General features: G+C 62.8%; 1 protein-coding gene across 2 annotated transcripts; it reads left to right on the top strand.

The window, feature by feature from the left end:
• Positions 1–1,257: 1,257 nt before the first annotated feature.
• LOC309615850 (uncharacterized protein C13orf46) lies at positions 1,258–12,168 on the top strand (the record flags this gene model as incomplete). 2 transcript variants are annotated; one of them, XM_082365809.1, is made up of 8 exons in its annotated part: positions 1,258–2,371; positions 5,057–5,108; positions 5,628–5,778; positions 5,868–5,915; positions 6,821–6,868; positions 8,497–8,564; positions 10,592–10,671; positions 10,825–12,168. In XM_082365809.1, the coding sequence occupies exons 1-7, from the start codon at positions 2,209–2,211 to the stop codon at positions 10,656–10,658; spliced, it is 597 nt and encodes a 198-aa protein (XP_082221935.1). In that variant the 5' UTR covers positions 1,258–2,208. The 2 variants fall into 2 exon arrangements, with proteins under 2 accessions (XP_082221935.1, XP_082221934.1); XM_082365808.1 differs by lacking the exons at positions 6,821–6,868; positions 8,497–8,564; positions 10,592–10,671; positions 10,825–12,168 and having other exon boundaries at positions 5,628–6,318.
• Positions 12,169–16,148: the final 3,980 nt, after the last annotated feature.

The following is a 16,148-nucleotide window of genomic DNA, read 5'->3' as shown; positions in this document are numbered from 1 at the left end:
CCCAGATGAGAAGAAAAAGTTGTGTTGAATAGATTATCAGAAACTTTCTGTTAGGCTGTGTTAGAGGCTGAACTGTGTCACCCCAAAACTCATGTGTGAAGTCCTGGTCCCCAGGACCTCAGAAAGTGACTGCCTTTGGAGATGGGCCTTTAAAGAGGTGATTAAGGTTACATGAGGTCACTAGGGTGGCCCTGACCCAGTCTGGCTGCTGTCCTTTTACGATGAGGTCAGGACACAGACACGCACAGAGGACGACCCCATGAGGACACAGGGAGGAGACGGGCATCTACAGGCCGAGGAGAGAGGCCTCAGGAGGCCAGCCCTGCCCACACCTGGACCTCAGACTTCCGGGCTCCTGACCCAGAAAGCGAATGTCTACTGAGGAAGCCGCCCAAGCGAGCCTTTGGTCACGGCAGTGTCAGCAAACAGCTCGACTGAAAGTGCAGAGAAGGGTTTCCTCGGCACAGTTCAGAGGTGCCTGTCCGCAGACGGCTGCCCTCCGAAGCTGCGTTTGCGTGAATCTCCCCTCGTCTGGAGGGGGGAGGACGCAGGACGCCACCCAGGGCCCAGGCCGCCAAGTGGAGTCACCGCCGTGACCTCCGAGTCCTTCGTCCCTGCTAGGAATCAAGACACTCGCCTGAAGGCTCAGCAGAGCCTGGCCCTTTGCCGTCTCTGCTGAGAGGCCGGAGGCCCTGGGAGGAGGCCACTCCAACCTAGGGGCGCGGAAAGGGCCAGCAGGCTGGCCTCTGCCTTTGCAGTGATGTCACAGGGGCCACCTAGCAACGGGGCCCGGGCACACAAGGGCAGCTCCCCGTGGAGGGGGTGTAAGCCATGCGCTCCGTCTGAGGGCTGCGTGAGAGCCGGCCTCCTTCTTCTTTCCCGTGGCCCGAAGGCAGGGAGGATGGAGAAGGACACCACGGCCGCACACAGGAGGCACCGGCTGGGCCCCGGGGCCCCTCCCTCGGCCGTGAGCCCCGGACACCTCAAGGCGGCCAGCGAGATGGCTGAGCTCCAGAGGAGCCGGAGTGTGGGCGGCCTGCACCAGAAGGGGGACCCCCCGAGCTGCATCAAGACGCTGTGCAAGGAGCTAGGTAGGGCCGAGGGCGGGGCGGGGCAGACCGCTCTCCCCGGGCCAGCGAGGGCCACACACCCACCCCCGCCCCGGACCCAAGATCCTAAAGGCCAGGGTGGGGCGTGTCAGGCACTGAGGTCTGAGGGGGCAGAGCCAGCCTGGGACTGTGGGGACATCCCGGGGGCCAGCGGAGGGCCAGCCTGGGGCTGCAGGGGGGCAGCTGGAAGCTCTGTCGAGGGCAGGAGGAGGTGGTGAGGACAGACAGAGACCTGGGCCCCGTGGCCTGTGAAGGCACTGGGGACATTGGGAAGACCGTTGGCACGTGAGGGCCAGCATGCGAAGTGTCTCAGGTTTATGATGAGGCCCTGGGGTGAGCCCCAATCCCGCTGCCAGAGCCAGGGACCTCACGGCCAGGGGCAGCAGCAAACCCACGGGGCTGGGGGCCGCGCGTTTGCTCGGCACTAATGTGGCCTTTACATTGTAAAGTGTGCACATTTATACCTTGTGTCAGCCACGTGTCCCACTCCGGCATGTTTCTAACCCTGCAAGCGGGCCATGGTGTGGCCGAAGTGGGGACGGGTGCCCGAAACGCCCTGGTCCTTACGTGGACCTGCCCCTGGAAGGTCAGCTACCCCAGGGCAGCGGGCCCGAGTTGGCGGAGAAACGGAGTGACTGCCAGTCGTCGGCAGGACCCCAGCAGTTGTGGTTCACACCAGCAAGTGCCCTTTGCTGAGACTGTCGTTTAGGAAGTCTAAATGACTGTTAGGAAACAAAACACAGTAAGAGGGAAATGCGGTTTGCTTGTTTAAGCCCTAGGAGCGATTTTAAGAGGTCATTGTATAAAAATATTTGTTCTTCTCTCAGCTTAAAATTCCAAAGCTGTGTTATTTCTGGAGGAGAGGGGAAGGAGGAGCCGGCCGGTCACAGCACAGGGGCCGCTGCATCTCCACTACCTCTGACCGTTAAAAGTCCGAGCACAGCCGCTCCTTCTCAGGCTCGGGAGGGCCGAGCTCCCCAGAGAGGAAACCAACCTATAACCTGCTCAGGAAATATTGCAAGTAGCCACGGTGTGTCCCCAGCAGTGCCGGCCACGGACCTTCCCACCCAGCACCGCTGGGTTTGCCGAGACGGGGTGGATGGCAGGGACGCACCGAGCGCTGCACTGTCCGGCCCCCGGGCACACACCCGCCCCAGGCGCCGGGCCCGCTGGGGCTCCCGGACAGCGTGGAGGGGACGAGCCGCCCGGAGCCGGAGCCACGCGGAGCACTGCTCGCCGTCCACATGGTCACATGAGACGAGGTGCGGCCTCCCGAGTGAGGGCGGGGCACCCGCCTGGCCTGGGCGCTCACACCTGGAAGCAAGAGCCAGGACGCTGGTGCCGCCGGGCCCGCAGGTGTCAAGGTGACGTGGACGCAGGACGCGGGGCCGAGCGCCTGTGGGACACGCCCCCCAGCCGGGCGGGGAGGAGTCCGCGCACGGAGGGGCCGCGCGAGCCCGCGGGTCCACGGCTGAGCTCGCGCCCGGGCCCTGAGCCTTTGCCTGGGACGCCAGGCCGCAGCCGCCGGCCTCTCTGCCGCAGAGCCTCCGGGCCCGGCGCCCCAACGACGCCCCCCCGCAGGCGTGCCCCGGAGGGGCTCCGGAGGGGCCCAGGCCTCGGCGAACAGGGCCTGCCGACATCCGCAGGGTGGAGGCCGCGCGCGGTCGCGCAGGGGGCGAGGGGCGCCCTGGCCGCGAGGTGGCGTCAGGCCGGTCGGGCAGAGGGTTCACGCCGGTGTCGGCCCCGCCCCGGCCCGCGCCTGTCCCGCCCTCCGCTCCCCGCGGCGCGAAGCCCGACTTCCGGGGCGGCTCGCGGTCCAGACAGTGACCTGTAAGTGGCTTGGCGATCCCTTCGAGGCCAGCTGAAGAAAGGCAGCAAACGAAGTAGTCTGTTCGCGTGCGGGGGCAGATCTGCCCGGCCTGCTGTTCCTCCCCCGAGCCGCGCGCGAGGCCCAGCCGCAGCTGCGCCCTCGCGCCCTGCCTGGAGCCTTACCGCCTGAGCCCTGCAGGTGCGCCCGGCACCCCGACAAACGCAGGGCCTTCTTAGAAAGCGGACAAAGGGGGAACGCACGAACACACGGACATTTTTACGTTATGATAACGGTGCGCTGGCGCAGGTGTGTGTTTCTCATTCCGCAGCTGCTTTGGAGCAAAGAAAAACCAGGCTCGCTTTTTACTGATTCTTTCCTTCCTGCCAAATACACGTTACCGGAAGGAGCAGGTTTGAAGACCTATCTGGGGCAGCCCTGTGTCTTCTAAAAACGGACACACCTGCACACATACACAGACATGCACAAGCACACACGTGTGCACACACGGGCTAGGGGCTGCTGAAGATTTTCCGGAAGAAGTCCACCGTAGATCCCTGCCAGAAAACCACTGAGCCGAACCATTCGCGCCCTTCCATCTGAGGTCGATGCAGCGAGAGCTGCCAAGTTCTGAAATATTCTCTGAAGACCCAAGATCGCCCCACCCTTGGCCTTCAGGGCTTTGTTTCCAGGTGACCAGGGCCGGCCTGGGGATGGCGGCACAGCCGCAGGTCAGCAGACGTCCCGGAGCCCGGTTGCGGACCGTGGATTGAGGAGGACACACAGCACCTAGTTCTCACCCACAGGGAACTCAGACCAGAGACAAGGAAAGTGCGCGGGAGACCCGGCCCAGGGCCGGTGCCGAGTGCCAGGGAGAATGGGCATAACGGAAGGCTCCCTCCAAGGAAGGTCGCTTAACACTGGGCAGGGGGCCCAGGTCCCCATGAAGGATGGCGCTGGAGGATGGCAGGGGTCGGGGGACACGGTCCAGGGGAGGGACAGCATGCAAGACAGCGAGGACCAGCGACAAAGCAGGAACAGAATGCAGGGCACCTGCAGGAGCCGGGCCCTCTCCCCCTCCCCCGAGGCCTGTGAGCTGAAAGGACCCTGCGTAGCTGATCTGGCCACCAAATTCTGTAGGAAATCCTCCGGGATAGCGGCTTGCAGAGGCATCCTGCTGGGTCTCCTGTCAAAAACATTATTTAAAGCTTGCAGTCTCCCTGGGGCGGTGTTTTCATCGGGGCCAGGGGTCCAGGCTGTGTGTCAGGGTGGGGGGTGGAAACCAGGCCGCTCTAGGGAGAGTGTGGAGCAGCTACGGGGACCGTCATCTCGGGCATCTTGGGCTCAGAGGTGACTGCACAGAAACGGGACCTGGAGCGTCTGCGACCTCGAGACCCCTCCCTCGGGGGCTTTCTCTTAGGTCCCAAAGGGGGTAGGAAATTCCCTTGAGGTCTGCGACCTCCGAGAAGCAGAAGCCTGCGTTTCACCAGGAAACCCCGGTGTCTTGCTCAGAGCTCACAGCTCACGAGGCTCACGCTGTCCCGCCGAGGTCACCAAAATGCAGCTTCCCCGTAATTGTTTACTGACAACCACTCCATGCATGAGGCCGGGCTGGATCCTGTGCCCCTTTCTCCCCACCGGACAAAGACCTTTCCCAGCCAGAGGACTCCCACCGCCGGCATCGCCCCTCAGAGGAGCCAGGAGGAGCGTCCTGGAGGGGATGGTGTGGCTCAGATCTCAGCTCCGGGGCTGGGTCGCCCTCTCCACTGGCCGCAGGCTGAGGCCCCCGCCCTGGCCCTCAGCTCCTGCTGCTTCCAACCCCACCTGCTGCCACCAGGAGGACGCAAGGGGTCCCGCGCCCGGCACAGTGACAGTAAAGGCAACGCCAAGGCCTCCCGCCGCGTGCCACGGAGCGGGCAGGGACCCTGTGTGTGGGGGGAGTGGGCGTTGGCCCAGCTCGGGGCCTTCGATGCCCTGCACCGGCCTGCAGAGTGCTGATGTGAAGAGTCGGGGCGGGCGGCCTCCTGGGCCGGGGATGCGCGAGAATGCCGGTCAGAACTGGGGCGGCAGCGCCCACACCCCGCAGGTGGCCCGTCAGCATCCTCGCAGGCTGACGACAGACCCGCTGCTTCCTTCTCAGAGTCTGAAGATCAGGGGAAGGACCTCAGAAGCGACGCGGAAGATGCCCGCTGGTGAGTGGCCTTGGTCCAGCGGAGGCGGCTGTGCAGAGACGTGAGGAGGACACGGCAGGCCGGGGTGGGAGTGGGCGCCAGGGTCGAGACCTGGGGGCGGGCCCGAGGGAGGCCAGGGCGTCCGGAGAAGACCTCGAGGCTCAGATGGGAGGGTCGGGGGCCGGTGACCCAGGGGGCTCTCAGGGCCTCAAGCAGCCCCCCACTGGCATCCCCCCGGCCCAGCATCTTGGGGCCGGCGCCTATCGCTGCAGACCTTCCCCCTCGGATCTCCGGGCAGATGGCATCTCACCCGAGAGCCTGCCGAGGCTGCCGGCGTCCCTCATGTTGGGGCAGGTCGGGGTGACGGCTCCTCGGGGAGACCAGCTCAGCAGCCCTGCCGTGTCCTTATCCGCTCTGCCCACCTCTCTACCTGGGTCTGCCTCGCCCACCGCCCGCCAGCCTCGCCCTGCTGACCCAGGGGCACTGGTGCCCAGGAGGGAGGAAGACGTCGTCTCCAAACCCCGCTTCCACCCGCTGCAGCCAGGCAAACCCGGAGGAAGACGAGCTGGAGCAGCGCCAGGACGCCGCTGGGCAGGTGCCGGGGGGTTGGAAGGAGGCAGAGCCCGAGGCCAGCGGCCAGGAGGAGCCGGACGGCAGGGAGAGCACAAACAAGTGTGCCCTGGAGGCCAAGGTCAGGCCGTGGTCCTTTGATGTGCACGCGCTGCCGGCCCTGCCCGTTGGAGTCCTGCCTCTGTTTATCTGTTTGGTGTCTTCTTACAGGAAGGGGAGCCAGAATCCGTACAGCTGGGTGACCTTCTGCAAAAAGAGGCAAGAGCTTTTCACTTTAGTAACAGAAGTCAGAGGGGGAGGCCTGTCAGGCACAGTCCTGCCGTGGACGCGCCGGCTGGACCAGGCCCCGCCTGAGCTGCCTCAGCGTCCAGCTCTGTGCTCCTGGCTGGTGCCGGGGCACCTTAACCGCGGCTTGCCAAACAGCACAGCTGCTGAGGGAGCGGGGGCCCCGACAGGAGGTGACCCTCAGCTTGCCCTTGTCAGGGAGGCCCAGCCCCGGCCCGCCACAGCCCGGGGGCAGCGGTGCTCACAGGACCCTGTCCGAGAGAAGCTTTCCTTCCCCTTCCCGATCCGCGTGCGGGGGTGGAGGGAGCTGGGCTTGGCCTGCGTCCAGGGCCCCTGGGGTCCCCTCCACTCCCCAAATCACTTCTCCCAGTGTTGACTAAACTGCTACCACTGGGCCAAGCCAAGGTGCCTGGTCAGAGACCTGGGGGCCACTGCACCTGAGCCCCCCAGGCCTTTACGGCTCACTGTGTGTCTCTGCAGCTCGGGCAGCGGGGCAGGGGGTCTGCAGAGGCAGAGCTTGGGCGCTGCCCAGGTGAGCAGGCCTGCAGTGGGCCTGGAGGGTCCACCCAGCTCTGGGCATCACTGGCCCTGATTCTCAGGGGGCGAAGGTGGGGGAGACCCTCTGAGTTCTCAGGGACTTGATGGGAGGTGAGCAGGGAGAGGGTAGGCCACATCCGTCCCCTCCCTCTGCCAGGGGACACCTCATCAACCACACTGCCAGCAGGTCCCACCACACACGGCCAGTGTCTGGTAGTCTCAGTATAATGCCCAGACCCTGGCCACCACGGGCCCAGAGCCCACGCTCCCTCCCAGGAATCTGTGTGCCTCCCTGGCTCACCCAAGCCCACCATCCACGCCTCTTTGGTTTCCATCCACAGAAACCACCTGTGTTTGTGGAGATTGATCTGGGAGACCGAGCAGAGGAGGTAAAAAACCCAAAGCTGACAAAGCCAAACCACCCACCAGGAAACGCCTTACTTGGGGCCATGCAGCATTCCCACCTCACCCCAGGAGCTTGCCCCGGGCATGGGTGTGCTGGAGGCTGAGGCAGAGATCGGCCCCGGGGTTTGAAGACTGGCCAGGGGACCAGAGAGCACCTCGCTTCTTTCTCATTTTCCCTCACGCCAACCCACACACATTCCTGCACCTCCATAGATTCCAGGGCCTGGGTCAACCCTCGAGGTACCCAGGGGCCCTGAGAACCTCTTGTGAGATTGTGCTGTGGTGGTGAAAGGGCACAAGCTGAGGAGCTGGGAGACCCGGCCTCCACAGCTCTCCAGTGAATGCTCAAACAAGTCACCATACCTCTCCATGCCTCAGTTTTCTCATCTGCAAAATGGGGATCTTAGTTGCACCCACAGCCCAGCGTTGTTTTGTGACACCCTCAGAACACTGCCTGGTACCCAGAAAGTCCCAGCATTAGATATCATCTTCATTGCCTACACCACCACCACCGTCATCACTATCCTCATCACCATCAACTTCATCAAAACCACCACCCCAATCATCATCTTCATCGCCATCAGCATCACTATCCCCATTATCTTCATCACTATCGCCATCACCTACACCACCACGGTCATCATCACTATCATCACCACCTTCATCACATCTTCACCAGCATCATCACCATCATCACATCACCACCATCATCATATCTTCACCATCAACACCACCATCATCACCACCATCATCACATCATCACCGTCACCACCACGTGCACCACCACGGTCATCATCACCATCATCATCACATCTTCACCGTCATCACCACCATCATCACCATCATCATCACCATCATCATCACATCACTACCATCATCATCACCATCATCACATCACCACCATCACCATCACCATCATCACCATTATCACCAGCACCATTGTCACATCACCACCATCATCACCACCATCATCACGTCTTCACCATCATCATCACCACTGTCACCACCTGCACCACCATCACCATCATCATCACCATTATCACCAGCACCATTGTCACATCATCACCATTTTCTGTGAAAGGAAGGGGTTAACCCCATGGCCTGATTGGGCCTTTCCAACACAAATACTCTCCATTTCTTTGCTATAGTGAGCAGCCATCTCTTTGGAAGTTTTTTGAAATTCTCTCCTGGCAAATGTAAGCCCCTACCTGGGGGTTGCTTTTTTCCAGATTGCACCTTCTGTATCTGCCCTCAGAACTTGCTGTACGATGAAGAGAGCTGGTCATTGACTGCCTCCACACACAAGGCTACCACGGGGGCACCACAGGCTTCAAGCACTCAAGAAGAATCAGTCAGGGGCAGAGCTGGGACTTAGGGCCCAGGTCTTCTGACCTACAGTCCAGAGGTCATGGTAGCTCACATCAAGGGCACAGTTCCTTGGTCAGGGTCCCCTAATTAGAAATTCCACTTGACGGTGCCCCGTCTCGTGGGAGGACGCTCAGGGCAGTCTCCACGCCCCACCTCGTCCTTGGGCAGGTTCAGCAGGTCCGGCCTTGGTCCCTGTCATGACCCCCTCCCCTGTCCCCTCAACTACTCCCACCACATCCCACAGGTGATCACATGTGCCATGAAAGAAGAGAAGCGATCCCAGATGGACATGGGGGATTTTTCAGAGGACGAGTGAGTGAGGGGTTCACACTCGGGAAGGTGGGAGGCTTTTCCTCCATCAGGGTTTCTGGTGGGCAGAGCGAGCCCCGGGCTTTTGATTCCTCCTGGGCACACGCAGAGACCCAGGCATTTACTGCAGCTGGAGGGGTGAGGCAGGATCCCCATGAGTCCCACCTCACCCCTAGCTAGACCCCTCTCCCCACCCTGTCAGCCAACAAAAGGGCCAGAGTAGGAGGGAGGGAAAGGTGGGAAGAAGAAGAAGAGGTGAGAGTGGGAGGGTCTCCTCACCGTGCAACTCGGGGTTTTGGCTGCCGAGGTCACAGCCCTTGGTCCCGCAGGCAGTGGGGGGACCCGTCACACGTGGCTGCTGGCTCAGCAGGGCAGAGGGACCTGGGGGCGGGGGCGGGAGACGTTTGTCCTGACCGCCTCCACCCTATGGGTAGAGATTGTGAGGCTGCGAGCCGCCTGGGAGCAAGTGAGACGCTCGCCCAGGGCCGTGGATCTACAGTATTTTAAACAATACAGAGAAACACAAAGGAGAAAATAGCAATTTATCCACTTTCCACCACTCTGAATTAACAACCACATTAATGTCTTGGCTAATTTGCTTGCACAGCTTTTAAAAGAAAAATTTCTCTATTTACTTTGTAAAACCAATACGCGGTCATTTAAAATAAATGAAACAATGTGAAATAGCACAACACAGAGGAAAACTTTTAAATATGCAAGTGCCACCTCTAGGAAACAGTGGGGACTTCATGGGAGCATGTGGCCCCAAAGGAAGATCGGGAGCAGAGGCCGGACCTCGGGAGAACAGGGCCTTCCTCGGGCCGTTTTCCTGGGTTGCCAGCTGTGAATGTTTATAGTGTTACAGCCCTTTGCTTATTTGGCAGTTGCTGTTACTGCCTTTCCCCAGGTTGTGTGTTTTGGGGGAGAGCGTTCCTGTTAGGAAGGGTCACCCCACGTCTCTCCTGATCTCTGCTCACACAGCCGGCCGTGTGGCTTTCACCAAGATGTCAGGACTGCCGGCACGCTCCCAAATCTATGCTTGGGGAACTCCCCGGTGGTCCAGCGGTTAGGTATCCGCGCTTTCACTGCCAAGGGCTCAGGTTCAATCCCTGGTTGGGGAACTAAGATCCTGCAAGCTGCGTGACATGGCCAAAAATAAAATTTATTTTTTAATTTAAAAATTAAAAAAAAAAAAAAATTAAACCAAATCTATGCTTGACATGGGAAGGTCTTTCCTAAGCAGACGTCTGTTTTTCTCATCAATTCCTGATGGACGTGGTGATGGATTCGGCCACACCGGACGCAGCCTGGCAGCTCCTTTTCTGCCCCAGGCCAGGCGGGCCCAGGCCCGCCCTCTCGGCCTCTTGGTCAGGCTCCCCACCCGCCGTGCTCAGTTGCCCCAGAGAACCTGCAGACGGGCCGTGCCCAGGAGCCAAGCCTCAGCTGCTGGAGGCTGCTTGGACAGCAGGACAGGGTCTGCTCCACAGGGGCCTGGCCTGGACGTTTGCCGGGCGGGGCCTCCTGTCTGCCCTGCTCACCTGCAGCCTCAGTTTCCCTCAGAGCTAAGCCGCCTCTATCCAGCCAGCCCCCTAGGGCACCCGGGCACTAGCAGCCCGTTAGCTGCCCGCTGGGGGGCTTTGGCACCGAGCCGTGGAGGTCCCTGCGAAGGGAAGGGGGCCACCTCATCCCAGAGCCTGGTTGGAAGTGGAACCCCCAGAGCCCACGCACAGGGACAGGCACGGGCTGCGATGCTCGGGCAACGCTGGGCTGGGCACCGTCCCCCTGCAGCACCTCTTCGCAGCTGGGCAGTGGAGGGAGGGGGCGGCTCGGCTCCGCTGACCTTCAAGGTCTGTTGTGCTCAAGGGGTCCCTCCTGGGCTGGAGACACCGGGGTGGTGGTGGGAGGGCAAGCCGGGCTCTGCACCGGCCGGGAGCCGCCTCTGGCTGGCAGGCCCTCGGCCCCCCTGGCCTTGGCAGGATGGGGTGGGGGCACCTCTCTCACCCGCCCACCCCGCCCCGCTCTGTCTCCAGGACCGGGACCAGCTGGGTGTGCTGCATCCCATACTCCACCAGGAAGAAGGTGGGGGAGAGCTCATAGCAGCCGGGAGAAGGTAATTCACGCTCAGAGATGGGCCGGGGCCGAAGGGGGTGCCTGGAGGGGCAGGAAGTAGAAAGGGGGCGGGGGCCAGGCCGCCTCCTGGGTCCCGCCCTAGCCCCGCCCCCTCTGGCCAGGGGTCTAACCGAGGTCTCCACTTGTCTCCTAGGGTCGGCCAGGCCGGGAGGGGCGAGGGACGAAGACAGCTGCCCTGAGAGACACCACGCAGACCTGGTGCCGTGATCACCCCACGTGGAACGTCCCCACCACCGCGAAGTGATGACACCAGCTTTAAAAAGGGCTCAGTAAAGCGCGAACGGAAGACGTTGTCCCTCTCCAGGGGCCCCGTCCCTTCTTTCCACGCACCCTGTCCTGTGAAATGTAAGTTAAGGGGGAGATGCAGCTCAGGGACGGACGGCACGGGTGGCCGCACCTCCCAGGTCAGTGGTCGCGCAGCCCCGCACTCAGCCCCAACGAGGGCTGCCACCAGGGCACGGCGGGACCCCAGGCATTGGTCCCCAAGCACCGGGGGCAGGCGTCCTTGCAGCTGGGACTGGGAGCCCCGAGGGCCACGTGGAGGAGATGAAGCCGCAGGGAGGTGCTGCTTGCGGGAGCGGGGAGGGGTGTCAGGAGTCGGGGAGCCGCACCAGGGAGACCCGACGGGCTTCGAGGCTCCTCTGTTCAACCAGCGGAGGCGCAGCAGCCTGTCCCAGGCCATTCCTGTGGTTCAGCCCAAGACTAAGGACGCGGTGGCCCACGGGTCCCCAGCAGCAGGCACACTTGCGCGTTCTCACCATGCACGCCCTCCTGAGCAAGTGCCCCCTGTCCCTGCCCGCTGGGTGGCAGCTCCTGGCTCCGGCACCTGGCCACCGAGCAGGGCAGCGAGAGGAGCTTCTGGAGAACCCGCTGGAGGAGGAGGCTCTCTGGGCTGGAGTCCCGGGGTTCAGCCACAACAGGCCAGGAGCGTGACCGGCCCCCGGCCAGCCCTCGCCCTTGGTCTGTCCGTGTCCATCTCTGGCCACCGCGGATAGCTGGCCTCGTTCAGAGCCACGTGCCACCTGTCTGGCCATGGAGGGGCCCCCGGGGGGCAGGGCGGCCTCACACGTGTGCACAACCCGGCTGGCTTGGTGGTGACCTTTCACCTCCCGTGTCGGCTGGGGTGCCTGCAGGGAGCCGGTCGGGGCGGCGCCGTGGGAACCTGCAGGGCCGGCCGCAGGTGTGGAGGTGGCGGCTCCTGTCTCCTGCCCACGGGCCAAGCTCCAGCCCGGCGGGTGGACGCGGCCCTGGGGGCCTCCGCTCTGGCACCCCCAGGCCCGCCGAGGCCCATAGAGCGGGCGCTCCCCGTGGAGCCCGACCACAGCCCTGCGTCGCCCACCTCTGCATCCCGCCAGGGGGCACGCCAGTCCCAGGGGTGACGAGGGCGTGGCGCGGGCCTTGCGGATTTAAAAAGAGCCGACACCCTGGAGGGAAGCTGTACAATCTAGGGCAGTAAGAACCATTAGCTCACCGCTGGCCACTCAACGCGCTCACGTCAGACCAGGAGGGAAGCCGGAGTCTCCCGCCTGAGCCGCCCTGGTGGCCGTCGGAGCTGCTTCTGCCCATCGCGGCGCTTGGAGCGCGGTGGGGGGCCAGCCTGGCCTTTGCGGCCTGCAGGCAGAAGACGGGTGTTTACATTTAGGGAGGGTTGCCCCCCAGCCTCCCCCTGCTCGGAGGCCCCGGTCCTCAGGGTCCCCCGACTCAGCCTGGAGGGGCGCCTATGCAAGCTCACCAGAGCCTGGGCCCCCTGTCGCCTGACCCAGCTTCCTCCTCCGTCCCCGCTGGCCCCCCAGCTACTCAGACACCAGTGAATGAGAGGCTGCAGGGGCCACCCCCCCAGCCTGGGGCAGGAACGGCCCCGACGCCTCTGGCGGACGCCAGCCGCATGCTGGCGCCCGTCCTGCCTGGGCCCTGGAGCACCACGCCAGTGCCTCCTGCTTGCTTCTCCCAATATTAGTATTCTCCCCCAAATCACATATGCGTTTTCACTGTGGGAAATGTGGGAACCAGCCAAAAGCATTCAGCCTGTCATCTCGTCAGATTACCTTCAGATTATCACTGTTAGAATTTCCATCTATTTCTCTTGAGTGTTTCCTCTCTCTCTTGATGTATGTAGAGAGAGCTATATATGGAGATGGGTAAATAAAGCTTTTTTACAAAATTGGCATCACACTGCACCAGTTGTTTTTTTTTTTACAAGTTTTCCTTACGTCATACGCCCTTTCCCCAATATCATCGTAAATGTTTGCTGAAAGCCTACCACGTGCCAGGCACCGTTCCAAGTGCTGGGGACATGGCGACGGTTGAACGAACCTTGGCCTCGCGGAGCTTCCATTCCAAGGGGGAAACGAGAGTGGGCGTGCGGTGCGTCTTGCTTTATCTGCACGCAGCCCCACGAAAATGAGCTCCATCATCTGAAAAGTGATGCTCCGGGGCCACACCTCCCAGGGCACGGGGCACACCTGCTAAAGAGCGCGCAGTCACGTGGAACGTGGATGGCGGGCTGGGCGAGGAAGGGGCTCGGGGAGCGCGTGGCGAGCAGCGGTGACCATGTGACACCTCCAGATGTTCGGCGGGTCTCACTTCACTGATTCTACAAGGTGGGCCCTATTATCGTCCCAATTTGGCAGCGGGAAGGCCGAGAGTTGGCGTGTGGGGAAGGGTCACTAGCATGGCGCCTCCCACCGGCTGCTGCCCTCAGAGGCCGCCGTGCCCACGCGCCAACCAGCGTATGCTGTTGCTGCTGCTGCCCTTGATTCCTAGTCTTTTCCTGCTGCTCCAAGGACAGGGACGTGACAGGGACGCGTCCCCGCCCTCCCTGATCCCGCCTCGAACGGCAGCCGCGCTTGCCCCGCACGCCCCCTGGCGGCGGGCTGGCGCCCTCACAGCCTCTCTCTGTTTTTCAGCGGGGACGTCATCCTCCGAGACCTTTCACCAGGAGGCGGCCGTGGCCTGATGCTTCATCACCGTTGGAGATTTTAACTCCCGTCTGCTCACTAAAGCAGCAGCCAGAATGGGAATGCGGTGGGGGCCGTCTGTTGTCGGGCAGAGTGAGGCCTGACCCAGGCCCCGTGTGCACGGCTGCCACGCCCTCCAGTCTAAGGCATGTAGCTCACACGCAGCCCGGCGGTCAAGTGTCCTGGCCACTGGCCCTCCCCGCACCATGACCTCGCGACCCATGACCCCACGAGCTCCGTAGGACAGACAGACCTGCACCTCTGTCTAGAGTCCTGGGTGCCTCCGAGGGTGGACGACACTTGGCTCACGTGGAAACCCACCCCCCAAATAGATGCTTCCCGTGATGCCCTGACGTGCTTCACACAGCAAAACACAAACGCAAAGGTCACTCACACGGCAGCATCCTGAGGCCCTTGTGCCCAGTATCCCTCCAGTGTCCCCAGGTGTCCCCATGTCCCCAGGTGCCCATGTCCCCCAGTATCCCCATGTCCCCAGGTTCCCATGTCCCCAGGTGCCCTGAGTCTCTCTGGACTCCCTGGTGTCCCTAGTGACATCCGGCATGGAGGGCCCACTTGTAGGAGGATGGAGCTGAGTAAGGACGGCCTGGCCGCCGGGGGGAGGGGGCACTTGCTAAGGCCTTTGGAGGTGAGAGGCTCACCAGAGCAACACGCAGAGGTTGTCAGGACCAGCCCGGGCTGTGCAGCGGGAAAGCATCCCCTCCTGTCCCATGAGTTGTCCCTTCCCAGAGTGCAACCTGCCTGAGGACTCTACCAGCTGCCTGGGAGAGGGGCGGGCCGGGGGCAGCCCTGAGGGCAGGAGAGGAGGAGAGCCCTGTCCTCGGCGGGGTTTGGGGGTGGGGGGAGTTCCTCCAGGCGCTGACTTCTTCTTCAGTTACGTGCGCTGGGCTGCAGGAAGCCCAGCGAGGTCTGGCTGGACTCCGCCTCGGTCCCCCTCCATCTGCCTGGACCTGGGATGGGTCTTCAGAGGAGTGTGGCGCTCACAACGCAGGACGCAGGACGTTTCCTCCACGGACCCGGCCCGCTGTGACAGTCTGTGGGCCAAGGTCTTCCCGGTCCTGATAAGCACGACTGTGGAGCAGGCTGTCCTGTGCGGAGCAGGGTGTTGGGGAGCTGGGGAGCGCGCCCTGGGGCGACAGCAGCAGCACTTGGATGGATTCCACCCTGATGGAGCCTGAGACAAGCCAGGGAGTGGAATGAACCCATTCTACAGACAGGAGCACTGAGGCTCACAGAGGCGGGGACGGAGGTTGCAGGGGTGCCGGGCAGTCGTCCTGCCCCACAGGCGGGAGCCCTGGCCGGTGTCAGTTTGCATCCCACCCAGGGGGCCCAGACGGCCCTGCCACCCACAAGTTTCGCCTGCTCTCGGGGTCGGTGTGAGGGGCTGCCTGGTATTCCAGCTATGATGTATCTGGACAGGTTTTTGAGAACTTCACGCCAGTTCTCGGGAGTAAGTGGTTCTCCCAGACCCCACAGCGGAGCATCCTGAGCCCGGCCGGGGCTGGCGCTGCTCTCTGGGGCGTCCAGCGTCCCAAGACCTGACGTTGGTTCCTGGGAAGGGCAGGAAGAGTGGCCAGTGCTGACATCCCAGACTTACGGAGCAGGGGGCGAGCCAGGAAAGCACAAATCATCCCCCGCCCGGGGCTCTGTGCTGTCCCTCCCCAGGCATGGAGACGGCATGGCGCAGCGCTGCCCTCGAGGGACTGTGGCGGCGGGGAAGGACCCGGGAGCCCCAGGGTAGCAGAGCCGCGGAGGACGCCCCCCCACCCCCCACACCCCCGCTCATCTGCTTGGCTCTGTGTCTGGGGCCTGCCCTTGTCAGCCACAGACAAGCTCCGCGGGGCCGTGATGTAGAAGCTGGAGACTCAGACGTGGACGCCAGGGTGCAGCCAGGGGGAGACACGGGACGTCCTTGAGCCCACGTGTGCGCGGGCGCTTGGGCCGGGGAGCGCCTGGCCTCCAGCAGGTCCTTCGGGAGCCCAACCCCTGCACGCTCCTTCGAGCCCTGCCCGGGCTACCGTCAGCTACCCTCACATCTGTCCAAGCCCTCACTCGTCCTGGACTCCAGCAGCTTCGGTGAAGGAACAGACCATCAGACCTGGGCTCCCTGCTCCCCGAGGAGCCACCTGCCTGGCGCCTGGTGACCGCACTGGGCAGGAATAAGACCTCCTGCTTCTTCAGACGGCCGGTGGTACCTGCCTCCCCGACCCCGTCTGGCTGCTGGCTCTGGGTTTGTCGGGGGCCCTGGGGGCTGCACGACTGACTGCCCCCCCCTCGAGGCAGAAGCCCGTAAGCAAGCCCCGGTCGGTGCCCCGGGGTCACCGGCCCCAACCCTACAAGCAAGCCTGCCTCTCGCTTGTCCAGAGCGGAGGACGCCCTCAGTTTCAGGGTTCACACAGACCCTCCTCCAAGCAAGGAACTCTGACCTCACTTCCTGCGGCTTCCTTGTGGGTGTATATACTATATATACATAGAGAGAGAG

Source organism: Balaenoptera borealis, assembly GCF_965194805.1.
Source record: "Balaenoptera borealis genome assembly, chromosome: 18".
NCBI lineage: Eukaryota > Metazoa > Chordata > Mammalia > Artiodactyla > Balaenopteridae > Balaenoptera > Balaenoptera borealis.
Note: the sequence above shows the minus strand (reverse complement) of the source record. Positions and strands in the feature narration are given on the sequence as shown.